Here is an 18,104-nt window from a genome sequence, read left to right as displayed (position 1 = left end):
CTATGACGTCGAAAATGTCCAAAAAAATCACCTGGTATACTATGATGTCGAAAATGTCCAAAAAATGACATGGTATACTATGATGTCGAAAATGTCCAAAAAATGACATGGTATACTATGATGTCGAAAATATCCAAAAAAATGACATACTATACTATGACGTCGAAAATGTCCAAAAAATGACATACTATAGTATTACGTCGAAAATGTCCAAAAAAATGACATACTATACTATGATGTCGAAAATGTCCAAAAAATAACATGGTATACTATGACGTCGAAAATGTCCAAAAAAATGACATACTATACTATGACGTCGAAAATGTCCAAAAAAATGACATGCTATACTATGAAGTCGAAAATGTCCAAGAAATGACATTCTATAGGATGACGTCGAAAATGTCCAAAAATGACATAGTATACTATGTCAAAAATGTCCAAAAAAATGACATGCTATACTATGACGTCGAAAATGTCCAAAAAATGACATACTATATACTATGACGTCGAAAATGTCCAAAAAAATGACATACTATATATAGTTTGACGTTGAAAATGTCCAAAAAATGACATACTATACTATGATGTCGAAAATCTCCAAAGAAATTACATAGTATACTATGACGTCGAAAATGTCCAAAAAATCACATGGTATACTGACGTCGAAAATGTCCAAAAAATGACATGCTATACTATGATGTCAAAAATGTCCAAAAAATGACATACTATACTATGATGTCGAAAATGTCCAAAAAATAACATGGTATACTATGACGTCGAAAATGTCCAAAAAAATGACATACTATATTGCATGACGTCGAAAATGTCCCAAAAAAATGACATACTATACTATGACGTCGAAAATGTCCAAAAAAATGACATGCTATACTATGACGTCGAAAATGTCCAAAAAAATGACATACTATATATAGTTTGACGTTGAAAATGTCCAAAAAATGACATAGTATACTATGTCAAAAATGTCCAAAAAAATGACATGCTATACTATGACGTCGAAAATGTCCAAAAAATGACATGGTATACTGACGTCGAAAATGTCCAAAAAATGACATGCTATACTATGATGTCAAAAATGTCCAAAAAATGACATACTATACTATGACGTCGAAAATGTTTTTAAAAATTACATACTATAATACTATGACGTCGAAAATGTTCAGAAAATGACATACTATACTACACTGCTCAAAAAAATAAAGGGAACACTTAAACAACACAATATAACTCCAAGGAAATCAAACTTCTGTGAAATCAAACTTAGGAAGCAACAATCAATTTCACCTGCTGTTGTGCAAATGGAATAGACAACAGGTGGAAATTATTGGCAATTAGCAAGACACACTCAATAAAGGAGTGGTTCCACAGACCACTTCTCAGTACCTGTGCTGTCTGGCTGATGTTTTGGTCAGTTTTGAATGTTGGTGGTGCTTTCACACTCGTGGTAGCATGAGGCGGACTCCACAACCCACACAAGTGGCTCAGGTAGTGCAGCTCATCCAGGATGGCACATCAATGCGAGCTGTGGCAAGAAGGTTTGCTGTGTCTGTCAGCGTAGTGTCCAGAGGCTGGAGGCGCTACCAAGAGACAGGCCAGTACACCAGGAGACGTGGAGGAGGCCGTAGGAGGGCAACAACCCAGCAGCAGGACCGCTACCTCCGCCTTTGTGCAAGAAGGAACAGGAGGAGCACTGCCAGAGCCCTGCAAAATGTCCTCCAGCAGGCCACAAATGTGCATGTGTCTGCACAAACGGTTAGAAACCGACTCCATGAGGATGGTATGAGGGTCCGACGTCCACAGATGGGGGTTGTGCTCACAGCCCAACACCGTGCAGGACGCTTGGCATTTGCCAGAGAACACCAGGATTGGCAAATTCGCCACTGGCGCCTTGTGCTCTTCACAGATGAAAGCAGGTTCACACTGAGCACATGTGACAGGGTCTGGAGACGCCGTGGAGAGCGGTCTGCTGCCTGCAACATCCTTCAGCATGACCGGTTTGGCAGTGGGTCAGTAATGGTGTGGGGTGGCATTTCTTTGGAGGGCCGCACAGCCCTCCATGTGCTCACCAGAGGTAGCCTGACTGCCATTAGGTACCTAGATGAGATCCTCAGACCCCTTGTGAGACCATATGCTGGTACGGTTGGCCCTGGGTTCCTCCTAATGCAGGACAATGCTAGACCTCATGTGGCTGGAGTGTGTCAGCAGTTCCTGCAAGATGAAGGCATTGAAGCTATGGACTGGCCAGCCCGTTCCCCAGACCTGAATCCGATTGAGCACATCTGGGACATCATGTCTCGCTCCATCCACCAACGTCACGTTGCACCACAGACTGTCCAGGAGTTGGCGGATGCTTTAGTCCAGGTCTGGGAGGAGATCCCTCAGGAGACCATCCGCCACCTCATCAGGAGCATGCCCAGGCGTTGTAGGGAGGCACTTGGAGGCCACACACAATACTGAGCCTCATTTTGACTTGTTTTAAGGACATTACATTAAAGTTGGATCAGCGTGTAGTGTTATTTCACTTTAATTTTATGTGTGGCTCCAAATCCAGGCCTCCATTGGTTAATAAATTTGATTTCCATTGATGATTTTTGTGTGATTTTGTTGTCAACTTTGTACAGAACAAAGTATTCAATGAGAAAATTTCTTTCATTCAGATCTACGATGTGTTATTTGAGTGTTCCCTTTATTTTTTTGAGCAGTGTATTTATGTGTATGTACATATTTTTACTTCACCTTACCCTGAGAATCAGATTGCGTTGCACCATAAACTTTTCAGAATTTTCAACTATCAGTTTCATAACATGCTTTATAAAGTCCTTTTTCCACTGCTGAAAAAAATGACATAAAAAAAAACAGAGCCAGAAATTCAATATTTTTTATTTTTCTTAAAAAAAAAAAAAAAGAAGAGCTCAGACACACAAAAAAAGCTAAAAATATTCAGACTTTCTGAGAAACAGCATTACAACATAGTCTGATACCTTTAGTCACTTTCATATAAATCAAGCATGTTTTAAAAACAGTAAATCATGCCTCTGCTTTCAGAATGTCAAGAATAAACAGCCGTTACAAATGTCAATAAAAACCAAACAATACTCAAAGTATTTCTGAAGGGAAATAAATACATTTTAAAGCATAACGCTAAAAATACATTCTTTTCCCAGCAGAGACAAAAACAATTAAATAAGCACTTTGGTCTTCCTCCTCAAATGCTCTCGAGACATAAATGATAACGCTAGCAACTTTACAACTCGAACTTGTTTTGAGGCTTCTTTTATGTCAGCATCCTAATCACAACTTTACGTACCACGTAGGATTTCCTTCAGAGAATGATTTGAATTGTCAAAATAGAAAAGTGCTAGCTAGCGTTTACTTCCAACACAAGTGAGGTACATAGAAATGTGACCACAAAAACATTTGTAACTTTCTACCCCATAAAATCTGATGTTAAAGTGCATATTTCTCATTTGCATACAGACGTTACTAACATGCGTTGTCTCAGACCGGCTGTACGGCAGAGAGATCTGTGAAATCGAGTGAAGTATATAAAAATGCCTTTGATCAACACTGAACAACATAAAACAGCATCTTTAAAAGTAACTAACTCTCTGTTCAAGAACCTCAATGTGCCCAGGAGACTGAAACTGCTGAAGTTTATCTACAAATTACACAAAACGAAGGTTTTGCTGCTTGTTAGAACACACTCAGTTTTTATTTGTCCTAAGCTATATAAGGAGAGGTTCTCTACCTACACATGTATTGCTGTAAATACTGCTGAGGCCTGAAACAATCTGGTTTTAATCAATGATTGTTTGTTGAAGTGCTGCCGTGTTCTGCCAGGTGAGAACAAGTCATGGATCTATTTTCTCAGCTACACCAGACAGAGCTATCGCCATCATGAAATGTAATGTCTACAATGTGGGGTTTAAACTGTTTGCTGCAGATATGCAACCATTATCAGCATTAGATAGATACAGTGTTGCCCTCTTCATGTTTTGCCTTCGAGTTAAAAAAAAAAAGAAAGAAAAGAAGGTAATGTGCAGCTGAGAACATAACTTATGTTCATAACGTGTTTTCCAGAAGGCAAAAATAGCTTCGTCTTGTGTTACAGAACACAAAAGTTGTACAACCTAGAATTAAAACAAAACTTAAGTAGAAACACTGAGAGGGTAAATAAATAATCTGAATTGCACAAAGTGGAAACATAGAAGGTCAGGAAACTGATATGTCCAGACTGAGATGCAGTTTCTCTTTATTGTCATGATTTGATCTTCCAAAGCTGCGAACAGAAGAGAGAAACAGATTAGACTACAAATGGCATCAAAACTGTTGGCTATGCAGAAATTATTAACCTTACATTAAAAGCTTTTCTGTTTTTTTTTTTTGTGTGCCAGAAACGTACATATTCGTAATTAGAATGTTTCATTACATCTGAACAGTTACTTTTCATGCATTGACTAATAATGCAAAATATAAAAAATAATTGTGCACACAGGTTCAGATTTATGCACTAATCTTTGGTAAAATAAATTTTAGCAGGTTGCAGAGAAAAAATGTGTTTCTAATAACAAACAAATGGGTGCAATTTTGACAAAAATGTTTGAGTTCAGTTAAACTGTCAGACTCCACCTTTGATATGATGAAAGGTCAAGTATCCTGACAGTCTAACGCCAAAAGTTTTTTGATGTTTACAAATAATCTGGTTTAATGCAGCTCATTAAAGGTCATCCATCCAAAATTAGTGCAGGCCAATAAACATCTGAGGTGATATTAATTATGTAAACCCTATTAAAATATGAAAAAGTCATTCAAATCATCCGTCCTAGAAGACTAAGTGTTTAAAAACAAAAGCGTGTATGTAAATGGCCTGACCATTTACAACTGGATCAGAGGAAAGAACAAGAGACTAAGTGGGTCATTGCAGTTTCTGTTTTATTATGTTTTGCTGATCCAAGTTGAGTTGATTGGGACAACACTATGATAACTGTTCAATCTGTATCCTCTACAAGATAAAACATTAACTGGACAGGGCAGAGAGTTGGCTTTCTGGTTGTGAAAACAGTGATTATCCAGATTTATGTGACAAAGTTTTATTTGTCCTCTGCTGATGACTGCTGAGAAAATACTTTCAATAAACAAAAAATCTCTGGATCTTTTTAAACGTGACACTAAGAACGTTTTGGTTGGTTACTGAACTTGATGAGAACAGTTCTTTCCTAGCTAAAGGAGCACCAGAACTTAAAAAGACCCGGCAATATAGAATAGTTTTGGAAATAGAAGTCAAAGTATTTATAATACTCTACAGTTAGGACTTTATTGCTGTTACCTTGAGATTAAATCCTAGTAAGTCAGAAATGACTCCTGACACAGCAGACAGGATGACGACCTGGGTGATGTTGTAGAGCAGAGGGTTCATGGTCAAACCGTACAACCTGAACGGAGTGTCCAGCTCCTGGACAGAGAGAAAAATCAGACAGCAGTGTAAGAAATCCAAACCGTCTGGATCTAAGATGAGTTATGAGGCTGAGAGTTGGTACCTTGAGTAGCTTGGTAGCCAGTTTCAGAACATTATTGACCAGCGTCAGCTCCTCCTTCTTGTTCGGCTTCTTCTCCATCTTTAGATAGAGGTTGATCTACGAGAGATGGAACAGGTCAGTGCGACTGTGGGAGCAAAATCCTCTGCTGCATCTGCAGTCTGCATTATACCTGTTCAGTGAGCAGGATGGAGGTGTTGCTGTACTTCTTGCTGGTTTCTGAGCCCAGAGTGACAAACCTGAGCAGGAACAGAGACAAACTGGTGCACCAGATCACCAGCTCCCAGTTATAGTGATACTCCAGGAACGTTTCATGGACGTGGAGAAGCTGGAGGAAGATGGAGAGGCAGATTGGTTGAGTAGAAGACAAACTTGTAGATATTGTTACTGCAATTGGACTCCTATTCTATAACTTAAGTTTATTTCCCCCTATGTGCCAAGAAAAAAAATCAGAATGTTGAAAAACTAAACTGACACTTACAGATACAACCCAGCCAAATACTAAGTCTTTAAAACGTTTCTTCCAATAAAGTATAACCATTAGAATTAAACAGCCAAGTTGTGTTGAACAAAATGTCGCCCCAAAGCCACCTTAATGTTGCAAAAACTCCCTTTTGACATCTAATACAGATGTTTTAAAGCCTTAAAATAAATCTCTTAGGATAATCTCATGTTGGGACTTAAAGCATGAATTGATTGAAGAGAAAATAATTAAAGGTTATATTTTTCAACTTGAGTTCAGACTGTTGACCAGGGCTTCATAAAGTGTCTGTTAACCATTAAAGTCTAATTTTCTCACCTGGGCACAGCAGATGAAGACCACTGACAGAGTGAGGAGGAAGGCAGAGGACACAATGACGTCCACTGAGCGCTGAGGACCTCGTCTCTGCAAATTCATTCAGATTTGAATCACGTCTTCCAATAAAACCTCTGTCAGATCATGAATATGTATTATTAGTCGTGTACCTTGAGGTAGGAGCGCAGCGAGAGCCACATCTTAATGTTCTGAACTTTCTTCAGTCTAAAATGTGGGACTTCAGACTTCCTGGCTCTGCGGGCCGACGTCAGGTGACCAAACAGTTTGGCGAACAGCAGCCTCTGAAATCCAGAGATCAGAGGAGCTACAAACACCTGCCGGTTTTATGGGAAATTATGCAGGATTTCATTATCTTACCTGTTTGTAGGTCCTCTCTGCTACGCTGAGCAGGAAGAAGAAGAGCCATATAAGGCAAACACGCACCAGAAAGCTGAGTGTTACCATGGTGATCACCAAGGCATCAGATTCAGAGCCTCCCCCCAAAACAACAGAGAGTATCTCATTGGCTGAAAGCGTGGTGAACTGATCCAGGTCGCAGTATTGGATCAACCTGTGGAGGGAGGAAATGTGGAAATCAGGAAAGTTTCCAACATGAAATGATTTTAGGAACATTGGAGTTTGCTGTACCTGTAGACAAACGGTGTGAGTCCGAGTGTGACTGAGACCAGGTTCCCAAACACCTGGTAGCCAATACCAGGAGTGTAGAGGTTCACCTGAACAGAGAGGAATGTCAGCGTGGTTGACTCAATAAAACGTTAATTTCCTTCCACAGGTACTCAAATTGCCGCTCACTCTGTTCATGATCATTCCACTGATCTCTAGGACGGACATGTCGGCCTTCTTGCACTCGTTTCCCTCCCAAACGATGGCGCTCACCCTCTCCAGGCCAGGGTTGGAGCTGTGCAGCCAGGGAATATGACTCTGCAGCAAAAACAACAACCAATGACTATTTAACACAAAACTCAGAAAACGTAAATATTATCAAGAAAAAAACACTTAATACACAATGTTTTGTTGTGGCCTGGAAAGACTACTGACTCGTGCAACAGGCATCCTCTTAGTTCATTGTTGGCTGTTTAAAGACTTACATCTAAGCATATATGTAAAACGTTGAGTGGAAGGAAAAAATACGCAAGGATAAACAGAGTCCTGACCAACTTAAGGTTTATGCTGTATGGAGTTTAAACAATATAAAGACTCATATATGTTCAATGCTTGGTCAGTGAAAGAACAGAGATTGGAAAAAGAGTGTACTTTCTGGAAGTCATTTCTTATTCTATTAAATATAAAAACCTCAGTATCTAAAAGAAACAACAGACCAGATTTCACTATGCTGATCTTCCCATCCTCCTAAATAAGGGTTAAAATGCCAAACTCTTAAAATACATCAGAACAGAGGCATAAAATTCAACAAGCTGAGCTGTAAATATCTGGACTATATGCTTTCACACCTGATGGAAAGGGTCGTCCCTGTATTCCTTCTTAGATGGAGGACATACAGATGTCCCTCCTCCTTCTCCCTCTGCAAAAACAACAATCACAGTATAAGCCATCATGCTGGAGCCCAAAGTTTTCCATGAATGTTTAAACCGTCCCACCTGTCTCTGAGGTGCAGGACGACCTGCATTCTGCACAGTGCAGGAAGTCCTCCCACATCAGGTCCTCTGTTTCCGACTCATGCCGAGTGCTCTCAGAGTCCTGGGTTCTCATGCTGGAACATCTGGAGCTGCAGCTGGTGCCGGATTTGGGAACATCCTGAAAGACGAAAACAAAGGGTTGTGATTTTTAAGAAGCAGATTCTCCGTGGTTTTTCTTTTAATCAGACTAAGTGGCTTACCTCCACAGCGTAGTGTTTCTTGTAAAGATGTGTGTTTTTGCGGTTTCTGAGTGTACCGTCGCTGTTCTTTCTCTCGGATGCCCTGCGGAGGGCGCTGTAGGACGCTTCAGGATCCTCCTCACTAGAAGCTTCATCAGATGCAGGCTCCTTAAAAGCCAAACAAATAAAGTAGTGAGAAATGTTCCCTGATGTCTTTGTAAAACTAATAAAGTCGAGTGAATTTCTGAGTTATTACCTTATTGCCACCTGCCATGAGCAGCCCTGAGCTGTGCGGTGCGTGAGAGTATGAGGGCTGGATGTGAGGGGTCCAGCACGCCTCGTCTGGCCGGGTCAGTAGGTCACATTTCTGCTCTGGCAGCTGAAGCCCCTCCTCGGTGCTGCGGTTGGTCACCCGACCATCCAGAGACACGTAGCCGTTATCTGTCTCTGTCGATTTATCGATGGACAGCTTGGACTTCTTAGATCTACAGAGGGAGGGAGGCGAGTGACCAGAGTCAGCGGATCGGTCGTCATTGGGTCTTTATTGGATGCATTGGATACATCAATAATACAGAGGGTCATGTGTCATATACTGAACTGGAGATGAATCCACATACTGCAAATATGGTATTACTGCAGACAAAATAAATTGTAGCAAACTTCTTAAATATTGGTTTTAGGAATGGGCGAATAGGTAAGTGAATTATTAAAGGGCATATATCCTTTTACAGCCGAAAATGATAAAAACACGAAATAATTTTTTCCCCATCTCAAGTCATGCTCGCTAAAACAGATAAATCACTATTATGTGAGGATGAGTTAGCATTTGCAACAGCACAAACTGGAAATTTCACACTGTAATCACAGGAGGATTAATTGGTTCAAAAAATAATTTTACCATGGGGTTATAAAGTAAATATTTCAGATTAAAGGGTAGGAACAAAGAGATGACATTTTACGGTAAAGATACTACACAAACAGCGAGACTATTAAGCTATGTGTCAGCATAAAAATGTATTAGGTAAGAAAATGCTCTCTTTTTCCTTTGTGCCTGAGCCAAGTGAAGGACAGAAGAGTGAACTCGTCTTCCATCCACCATTGTTTCAGTATAAAATGACTTTCATGTTTCTTGTAGAAAAAGCTGTTTATAAACTTACTGAGATCGAGTCACATGACAGGATGTTTCGACTTTTACATTATTGTAGCATCTATTTCCAGATTCTTTAGAGTAGTGCCTTTCTAAAATATTCAAAAGCTTGGGAAGCTGAAATAAATGCCTTGAGCTCATATGTTTCTTCTTAACATTTTTGCATTTTAAAAAAATGCATGTTATATGCCCTTTAATAAGAAAATCAAGTGAGATGTTCAGGTTTCTTTTCACTAGATGAAGTGACACTGATGGATAAAATAACCCAAGACTGAAATCTTATTAGAGGGAAAACATGGACGGGAGGAAGCATGCTTTGTTTAAACACAACCTTAATGAGCAGATTAATCACAACAAAATTAGCTGCAAAATCCTTCAACTGCTCAATAAAAAAAACAACAAACTGATTTGGTGCTGCAAGGAATCAACAGAAACTTTGGTTTTAGATCAGCTGTATTAAGACTTAATTTCTCAGAAGGGTTCAAGGCGACAGTAAAGGATGTTGCAGCTGAGGAAGCACAGTAAAGTCTGAGGCAAGGCTGGCTCTTATTCCGTTTAAAACTTTACACACTACTGCCAAATTTCACATTTGAATAAACTGCATTTTGTGTGATTAAATAAACCAGATATTTCTTTTCTCTTCCCAAAGCGCAGCCTCGTCTCTTTGCATCGTCTCATCACAGAAACCAGGAGAATGAAAATACACACCCAGCTTTACAGATATCATGCCAGAAATCTTGGAAGAAAGCGCCCAGGCTGTATGTGGTGCTGGCTGAGTGAGAGTGTGGCGCCCCCTCCTGTGTGTTATCGGTAGTGCTAGACCCGTCTCCTTCCCTATGCACCTCCATCTGAGATGCCTTCCTCAACTTCCTTCAGTTTGGAAAGAACGGAGATTAGAGAAAAGACTTAGAGAAAACCAAGAGGCCAGAGACGGGAAAGTCTTCAGAATAAGGCTGAGACAGGATTTAAATCATTAAAAAAAACCTTCACATTGGTGTTATTATTCTGCAAAAGTAAATATTTAATGAACTCGTTAAAGCAAAGCATCACAAAAGTGGATAGATGACGTTTTTAATGCTTATTTTCTCTACTGTTGCAGAATTTACCCTTTCAACAAATTATTCCAAAAAAGCCACTCAGGTCAAAGAAAATGTTGAACAGATCTAGAAATATGATTTTCTCATTTTAAAGTCAAGATAATTATGTTATGATCACTGATAGGAGAAAAGGAAAGGGGTGATTTACTGTTAATGTTTCCTCTATAAAGAGTCTCCGCTTGAAGGTTTATACTGGATGTCATAATGACGTGTCAAAAGTAACATATCAGTAAATAAGGATATCATTGAAGAGTTAAACTCATTTAGTTAAATAACACAGTTCTATTTCTGCTAGTTTTATAGCCAAGAAAATCCTAAGGTGAAGCAGCTCAAAAAGTGCATAAAATCATCAACATCCCTCAAGGACGGCAGGTCGTAAAGAATGATTTCACAGCATGTTGTTGGGAAGTTGAGTGGAAGGAAGAACTACAGTAGAAAAGGTTTAGCTACCAACAGTGAAAATTGCAGCCTTGAGAGGATTGTGAAGACATTTTAATATTTGGAGGAGATTTGCGAGGCGTGACTTGTGGCCCGAGTCACTGATTATGCAGACATGGACTACAAATATGTTTTATTACTTGGTCTTATGCTCCTATTACTCAGGAAACTGAATTTTGGATTTTATTTTGGCTAAAAACTATAATCAGCTAAATTAACTGAAAAACAGTTCAAATATTTCACTCTAATGCATTTATACATGTTTAAATTGACTAAAATCTACTTTTCAGTAACATTTTGATTTATTGAGATGTATTTGTATTAATGAACTGAACTGAAACTGGCTATAAATCTCGTTATATTCTGCTCTGATCCCCTCCGGCCGTCCTTCAAGTGAATTAAAAACCGCTAAAGAAAGACAACTGTCCCCCAAATTCTTTCCTAAAACAGAGGATCAGTTTTCTTCTGGGGTCGGAAAACTGGCAGCAGCATGCTGATGAGCATGAAGCCAACAAACTGGAAACACTCCAAACACAGCAAACAAACACACCACTGCAAGTCAAGATTCATGTTTTAACCTCTTTATCAGATGTCCCTACATCACTTTACTGACTTAGAGCTGATTATTTTATCAGCTCGGAAAAAATTAGTCATTTTCTTCTCCTTATTTAACTTAAAATCCTTTCTGTCGCCACATTCCTTCAGCAGCTCACCTGCGTCTCTTCCCCCCGCTGCTGGAGGTGGGTTTGGGGGTTCTGGTGGAGACGATCTGACAGTGGACGGTTCCCAGCAGCAACATGAGCCAGATGGCTCCGAACACCTCTGTGACTGGGATCCCATGAGGCTGAGAGATGGACACATACAGGGCGGCTGCTGCCACTGAGCAGAACCAGGGACAAACAACAACGATTAGTCTGGTTCAGTTCCTTCTTCGGTCCCAATTATCTCCATCAGGGCAGTACAAGTCCATCCAACTGTCCACTTCTATTAGTTTTATCTGTGATATTATTGCCAGGAACTTGAAGCCCGTTCATCAAAATTGGCAGCTAGAAATGCCTCCATCAATACATTTATAAGAAAAATCAAAAACAGGACTCTAAAGTTAAGAAGGGTTACAAACACACTTCTGAAGTATGAAATTTAATTTTCTTGTTTTCAATGTCTGGATAAGGAAGGAAAATATAATTTTTTTCAGATGTATTCCCTTCTCCATCTTCATTCTTATTTAATTTGTTACTTTTATCCTCTTGTCCAGCCTCTTTTATTCCAATTCCCTTCATCCTTTCTAACTTCACTCATCCTTTCCTTCCTTCTTTGTGTCTTTCTTTCCTTTTGGGGGATTTTTCTACATGAGAAAACATGTAGGAACATTTTTAAATCAGCATCTGGCAGATCAGATAAAATCCTGCAGGAAGTACTGATGATACTGGTCATTCAAGCAAAGAAACATACTAGCAGCTGATTACTCTGTCAAGTTTGTTGTCACAGTTAAATTGAGCATAATGTTTGGGGGGAAACAATGCTACAATGGAGCAATAATGTACTTTGTCCAGCCTAGTTTGGTGGAAACCCTTCATGTTGGTGTGTTGGGTTGGTGATCTGGATGGAGACACTAAAACAGCCTGTAAACCTGACTTAGGAACTAAGTCTGTGTTCAAAACATCAGCAGAGTGTTTAAAAAAGAAGTGCTGCATATTTTACTCAAGCAAAAGTTGACCAATGTCTGGTTGCTGTAAGCAGATATTCCCATCCCAGATGATCAGACTACACTCTCCAGTTTCTCTGCATTACTCTGTTCTACCTCAAAAAGGATTTTAGGCATCGCCTTGCAAGGGTTTTATTGAGTAAAGGTGATCAGGCTGGATTCTCTCTACTGTTTATTCTGCCTTGTTGATGCATCCATTTAAGGACATTTCCTCTTCTGCATGAGGTGTCATGATCAAGTATTGCAATGTAGTTAAGCTGCTCTTTGACATGTAGAATGAGATCTGAGGTCAGAGTGAGAAACTGTACCATGATGCCTGAACCACCGTGCTTCACACCACAGTGGCGCGATCGTCTGATAAACTGCCTGCTTCAGTTCAAAGTGTTGCTCCATTTCAATTTAGGTCAGTCAATATGCCCTCTTCAACCCCAGCCCAGAGGAGTTTTGCCAATATCTGACATTAACTCTGGGTCCTAAATTTTAACAGAGCACACAGGCATCTGCAGACATTTGTTGAGCCCTGCACATTTTATACTATTGGTCTTAATTTAGTATGTTGGGGAGAAATGAGGTCAGTCCTACCTTGCAGCAGATACAGAGCCAACAGGAGAAGGAAAATGCCTTTGGAGGTGACCTGAATCCACCATCGGTAGAAGAACGGGAAGAAGACGACTCTGACGATGCCCTTCCTGGTCAGGGACGTCCACGGACTCTCTGGCTTGGCCTTGGCAAACGCTGAACCTGAGAACCAAACGGGTTTCAGCTCATTATCTTTCAGCAAAGCACAGAAGAGTGTGACCGAGTGTTTCCAGTTTCTGTCGTCACCTCTGACTAAATCCACATCTATCAGATCTGGTTTGAGATGTCCAGTCTTCTTTGGCTTGTTCCTCAAGCCCTGCAGGGGGAGACAGAGACACAGTTAAAGCCACACAGACATGGAAATCAAACTCTTTAAACTGAGGGTGTTCACTGGTGGAATCAAGAACAGGTTCTAACCTTTATCCACTCACTTCTGGAGGGTTTTTCTATACATCCAGCATCTACCAGCTCTACTCAGCAGTTTTTTATGGCTCCTAAAGGTCTCAGTCGTTGAAAGCGAGTTGTCGGTGTGTGTGCCAGCTGTAGAGCTGGACAGGGCCCAGGGAATACACCTCCCCGTTCTTAACTTCCTGCACCAGTGTGTCACTTCCTCTTATGAAGCAGCGAGTTGGTTAGTGTGTTTACACACAGACTCAATGAAAAGCTACATGTTATAGAATTTCAATATACTGCTTAAAGTCTAGTTTGTAGGCTTTCATATTAGTGTCTGAAAGTAAACAGACAAAGTAATGTTTTTAATTATTTTATATATAGAAATAGGGGGGGGGGTATTCAACCCAACTTGGTCCTTTATGGAAATTAATCACTCCCCTTGGCTAACTTTGTATCAAGTGTTTATTCTGACTAGCAATGAATTCTTCCTCACTCTAGTTTGCAGACCTTTTTCAATTAACAGCATTAATAGTTTTTAAATTTTGCCACTGTGTCCAAGTTGGATTTAATTGGATTTAGGTGCGAACTTTGACTAGGTGTTTCCAAAACCTCTCTCTTTTTTGGAGTGATTTAGAAGTGGATATGGAACATTTTATTTTTGTTTACACAAGTTGTCTTAATCTGACATTTAATTTGTTTGATGATCTGAAACATTTAAGTATTAAAAAAAAAAAAACTAACTGAAAACATTTTCTTTTTCATGACACCGTGCATTTATTTTTGGCAAACATCCTGGATCAATTTTTATAGTTGAAAAGAAAAGTGGTTAGTGTCAGGCTAACATTTACACAAACATATCGCGTCCTCTTATCAGTCACCAATGAGATAGTGGTCTCTTTATCTGAAAACGGCTCACCCAACAAGCTAAATCACTGTTTGCACAGCGTAATCAGGGTGTAAAGCTGGCAGCAGCTGACCAATAACTTCCTGTTAGATTTACTGCAACGTAGTGCTTGGTAAACCCATTGCTCTGTGCTATTTAAAGTCTTAAGCAAATTTTCCCACACTGATTAACTCAGGATTATTAGTTTTCAATGTCATTAATAATCTAATGCTCTACATTTACTAGTAAAATTGCCTTTAGCTTAACCCATTAAAATAAAATGTAATTTTTGATTTTACCAGCAGGAGGCTTTTGGGTTGAACCCTGAGAAAAGTGTAAATCATAAAACGTCTTCCCTTCAAACAATAATAGCTGTAAGTGAAATAAGGAGTTCTTTTGGGATTTGCATCACAAATTAAAGAGCTCTAAAGCATCAACTATTCTGGCATTTACTTTTTAAACATCTTATTTGTTTTATTTTAATCAAACATACAATTAACAGTGGAACTCTGCACATATTGACTTATTTTTAAACATTTGTCGATGCTGGGTAACTTGAAAAGTGCAGGAACAATAATGGAAGATGCATTGTGCTAAAAATAGAGCTACAGTAAAGTTACATCAAACAACTACTCTAGATTTATGAGTCAAGTTTTTATTAGCCTGTAAGCAGCTTAATTACCCCTTGGTAAGGGTGAAAAGGACACAACTGGTGCAGGACTGACAGTCTGCCTGCTGCAGAGACCTTTGAGAGAGCCGAGCCAAGGTCAAACGCAGCCCTGCGTTTGTAAAACACAGGTCTTTGTGTTTTAGAGAAGATGGTGCAACTTTCAGAGAAGAGGAGACACGGTTCACTATCGCCACAAATGATTTCATTCTGAATACAGTCCTGCAGCACCACAGTTACGCAACAGACCTACAGCATCTTGCAGATGTTTTCATACTTCCTGGCATTACATCCACATACTTCAGTGAATTTTACTGGGATTTTATGCAACAAATGACCGCAAAGCAGGACATAATTGTGAAATTAAATGAAAATCTAATAAAAGGGCACATGTACACACCCCTTTACTGTAATACCTCTAAAATTCTGTACAATAAATTGCCTTTCAAAGACATCTAGTTAGCAAACCAGCCAGAAAAATAGGGACGTATTCAAGTATTTTCGAATTGAACTGAACTGAATTTAGAGGAATGTTTTGAGAAAGTTTTTAGTTGCGTGTCCAAAAACCTGATCTGGAAAAAGACGCTCTGGTCAGATGAGACCAAAGTGTGGAGGGGAAACTGGTACTGCACATTACAGCACAAATACCATCACCATGGTGAAACACGGTGGTGGCAGCATCAAGCTGCGGCAAAGCAGGTTGGAGTTGGGAGATAAATTCTGGAAGAAAACCGCTCCAGCAGGACAATGACGAGTTAAACTCCTGACCTGAATCAAGCTGTAACAAGGGGGGCTGAATAGAAAAGCATGCCACACTTTTCAGATTTTTATTGGTCAAAATGTTGAAACCCATCTATCATCATCGTTTCAACACCTAATAATGCAGCACTTGGTCCTGATAAAACACAATGAAGTGTGTGGTTGGAATGTGGTTAAATAATTTAGCAAGGCACCATAGGAGGGGCTGATTCCCAGGAACGCAATGAACGTTCATGCACAACACACACGCACACACACCGTTCCCTCATTATCCTGCAGTTTAGGCCTTTAACCTGACACCGTGGTACGATCCTCTGCTAACACCGTTTTTATTACACAAACACAAAGCAATTAATAACACAGTTATTAAAGAGAATAATATTTTCAGCACAAATAAAATGTGCTTTTAAATTAGCAGATAGAATAATTTCAAACCTTGCTATTCTGGTAAATCACTCGTCCCACTTCTCCTCTACAACCATCGACCCGACCTCTGTGCCGTTTGATTATCGTTAAACTTTGCTGGGCTGACACAAACCAGCTCAATAAAATGAAGAATAAGGTTTTCGTCGTGTGTAAATTAAAACGACAGAAACGCAGGAAGTGTGTGATCCTAAAACATTTTATTGAGGTCAACAATCATTTAAGTTGTCTGTGGCATTTAAAGAAAAATAAATGTTTTACTTGATGCCGCTCTGACTCCATGACTCATCATGCTGTGGTCCCACCCACCCAGACAACTCCAATTACTTCCAACTACGGCTGCATGTTAACCTTCCTGCAGCCATTTTTAATTCATCAATCTGAACGCAGGCAGGGTTAGTGTGCAACACTGCAGCTGATGTCAAACCAACCACATACTAACGCTCTATGGCGAGGGTGAGAGGACATGCACAGTGGGACGCCCTGCTGCGTACTCACCAGAGAAATAAACTGCAGAGAGGAGGAGGGAAGGATGGACGGAGGAGGAAATGGCCAGAGAGGAAAGAGTTAAAAGAAAAGCACCGGAAAAGAACTGATGGTGCAGCGACATGGAGTCAAAATGAGTGAGAGTCAGAGAGCGGAGAAATAAAACCAGACAAATGAGTGGAGACTGAGAAAAGGCAAAGAATGACAGAATATGAACTGGAAATAAAGAGTGAGCTAATTAAACATAAAAGCAACATACCTTTATTTCTCTTTGCTCCACTGATTTCTCCCAAATCTGCTGGTCATAGGCTCCGATCTGCAAAGATAAGCAATTCTGAGAGTCATAAGGAAAAACGCGCTTTCTGCGTTAAACATCCAAACAACAAAAACATTGTCAGTGTTCGACACATTTCATTTTGTTCAGCCAAAATAAATGTCCACGTATTCAGGGATTCATGTCAAAAAGGGAATGGTTACTAATTTCTAAAACGTCTGTTTGGTATAAAATGTGAGATGTAGGATGACACCACCTAAGCAGATCGCTGCACTCATGCGAATGAGCTTGTCTCCCATTCATGGAGTCTGGGTCAAGCTTTGAGCTCGCCAGTGGAAAGTCTGCATCATTAATGAGTCCTCATTAAAAATTGATGGAAAGAAGAGAAGGGGGTCAAGGACAAGAACACGAAGAAACAGAAGCAGAGTAAAGAAAGTGCCTCTAATGCAGGATTGTTGCACTGCAAGATGATTTAAGGAATGCAGGCAGCAGTGAAAGATGTGTGCATGCTAATTTTACAACCATCTCCAAATGATAACGAATCTCTAGTAATTTATATACTGTTCAGCTGAACTAGTAGCCTGGGTGGTTTTGATCTTTAGCTTTCTGGGAAATTCTTAAAATGTTATAAATATATCAATTTGTTTTGCCTGTAAGCAGATGAAGCTACTGAAACTACAGTAGGTTAAACCCAGAAGCGATGATGTGTCAATATGAGTAAATCAGACGTCAACTTATCACAAAATGTAAAAAAAGAAACCAAAAAAGTGGTGACTTAACTTAATGTCACAATAAAAAATAAAAACATCAAACAGCTGTACTCGTTACTCATTTTTTGAATCTTTGGTGGTCAAAGGGGAACTGCAGCTTGAAGAGGTATTAATTAATCAGCTGCTTGACCGCAGTCTGAACCTCCACCTTTCTGCAAAAACTGGTATTTGTGATTGGCCATAAATTATATATAATCAGACTCTCAGTAAAATCTTATTTCCTTCTTCAAATAGCTGGAGATGCCACTCATTATCCAGGGTCTATATTTGTTATGAACTCAAAGCAGACAAATGTCAC

The 18,104-nt window shown here is 39.7% G+C and overlaps 1 protein-coding gene across 4 annotated transcripts in view; it reads right to left on the bottom strand.

Moving 5' to 3' along the window:
* Positions 1 to 2,882: 2,882 nt before the first annotated feature.
* The window catches only part of phtf2 (putative homeodomain transcription factor 2), a 36,860-nt gene continuing 21,638 nt past the window's right edge, over positions 2,883 to 18,104 (bottom strand). For 2 of the 4 annotated variants that reach the window (XM_023350149.1, XM_023350148.1), the window contains 19 exons: positions 17,022 to 17,078; positions 16,775 to 16,786; positions 13,398 to 13,467; positions 13,155 to 13,313; positions 11,581 to 11,746; positions 10,041 to 10,202; positions 8,442 to 8,670; positions 8,207 to 8,353; positions 7,968 to 8,124; positions 7,821 to 7,891; positions 7,162 to 7,290; positions 6,997 to 7,082; positions 6,727 to 6,919; positions 6,519 to 6,650; positions 6,352 to 6,438; positions 5,725 to 5,880; positions 5,556 to 5,651; positions 5,345 to 5,470; positions 2,883 to 4,297 (listed from right to left, as the gene is read on the bottom strand). In XM_023350149.1, the coding sequence (XP_023205917.1) occupies positions 4,277 to 4,297; positions 5,345 to 5,470; positions 5,556 to 5,651; positions 5,725 to 5,880; positions 6,352 to 6,438; positions 6,519 to 6,650; positions 6,727 to 6,919; positions 6,997 to 7,082; positions 7,162 to 7,290; positions 7,821 to 7,891; positions 7,968 to 8,124; positions 8,207 to 8,353; positions 8,442 to 8,670; positions 10,041 to 10,202; positions 11,581 to 11,746; positions 13,155 to 13,313; positions 13,398 to 13,467; positions 16,775 to 16,786; positions 17,022 to 17,078 (2,256 nt within the window). In that variant the 3' untranslated portion in view covers positions 2,883 to 4,276. The remainder of the gene's footprint in view (positions 4,298 to 5,344; positions 5,471 to 5,555; positions 5,652 to 5,724; positions 5,881 to 6,351; positions 6,439 to 6,518; positions 6,651 to 6,726; positions 6,920 to 6,996; positions 7,083 to 7,161; positions 7,291 to 7,820; positions 7,892 to 7,967; positions 8,125 to 8,206; positions 8,354 to 8,441; positions 8,671 to 10,040; positions 10,203 to 11,580; positions 11,747 to 13,154; positions 13,314 to 13,397; positions 13,468 to 16,774; positions 16,787 to 17,021; positions 17,079 to 18,104) is intronic. The other 2 variants (XM_023350151.1, XM_014476062.2) reach the window with 2 other exon arrangements.

The sequence above is a fragment of the Xiphophorus maculatus genome, chromosome 17 (assembly GCF_002775205.1).
Source record: "Xiphophorus maculatus strain JP 163 A chromosome 17, X_maculatus-5.0-male, whole genome shotgun sequence".
In the NCBI taxonomy this organism is placed as follows: domain Eukaryota; kingdom Metazoa; phylum Chordata; class Actinopteri; order Cyprinodontiformes; family Poeciliidae; genus Xiphophorus; species Xiphophorus maculatus.
This window is presented reverse-complemented; position numbering and strand designations above follow the sequence as displayed.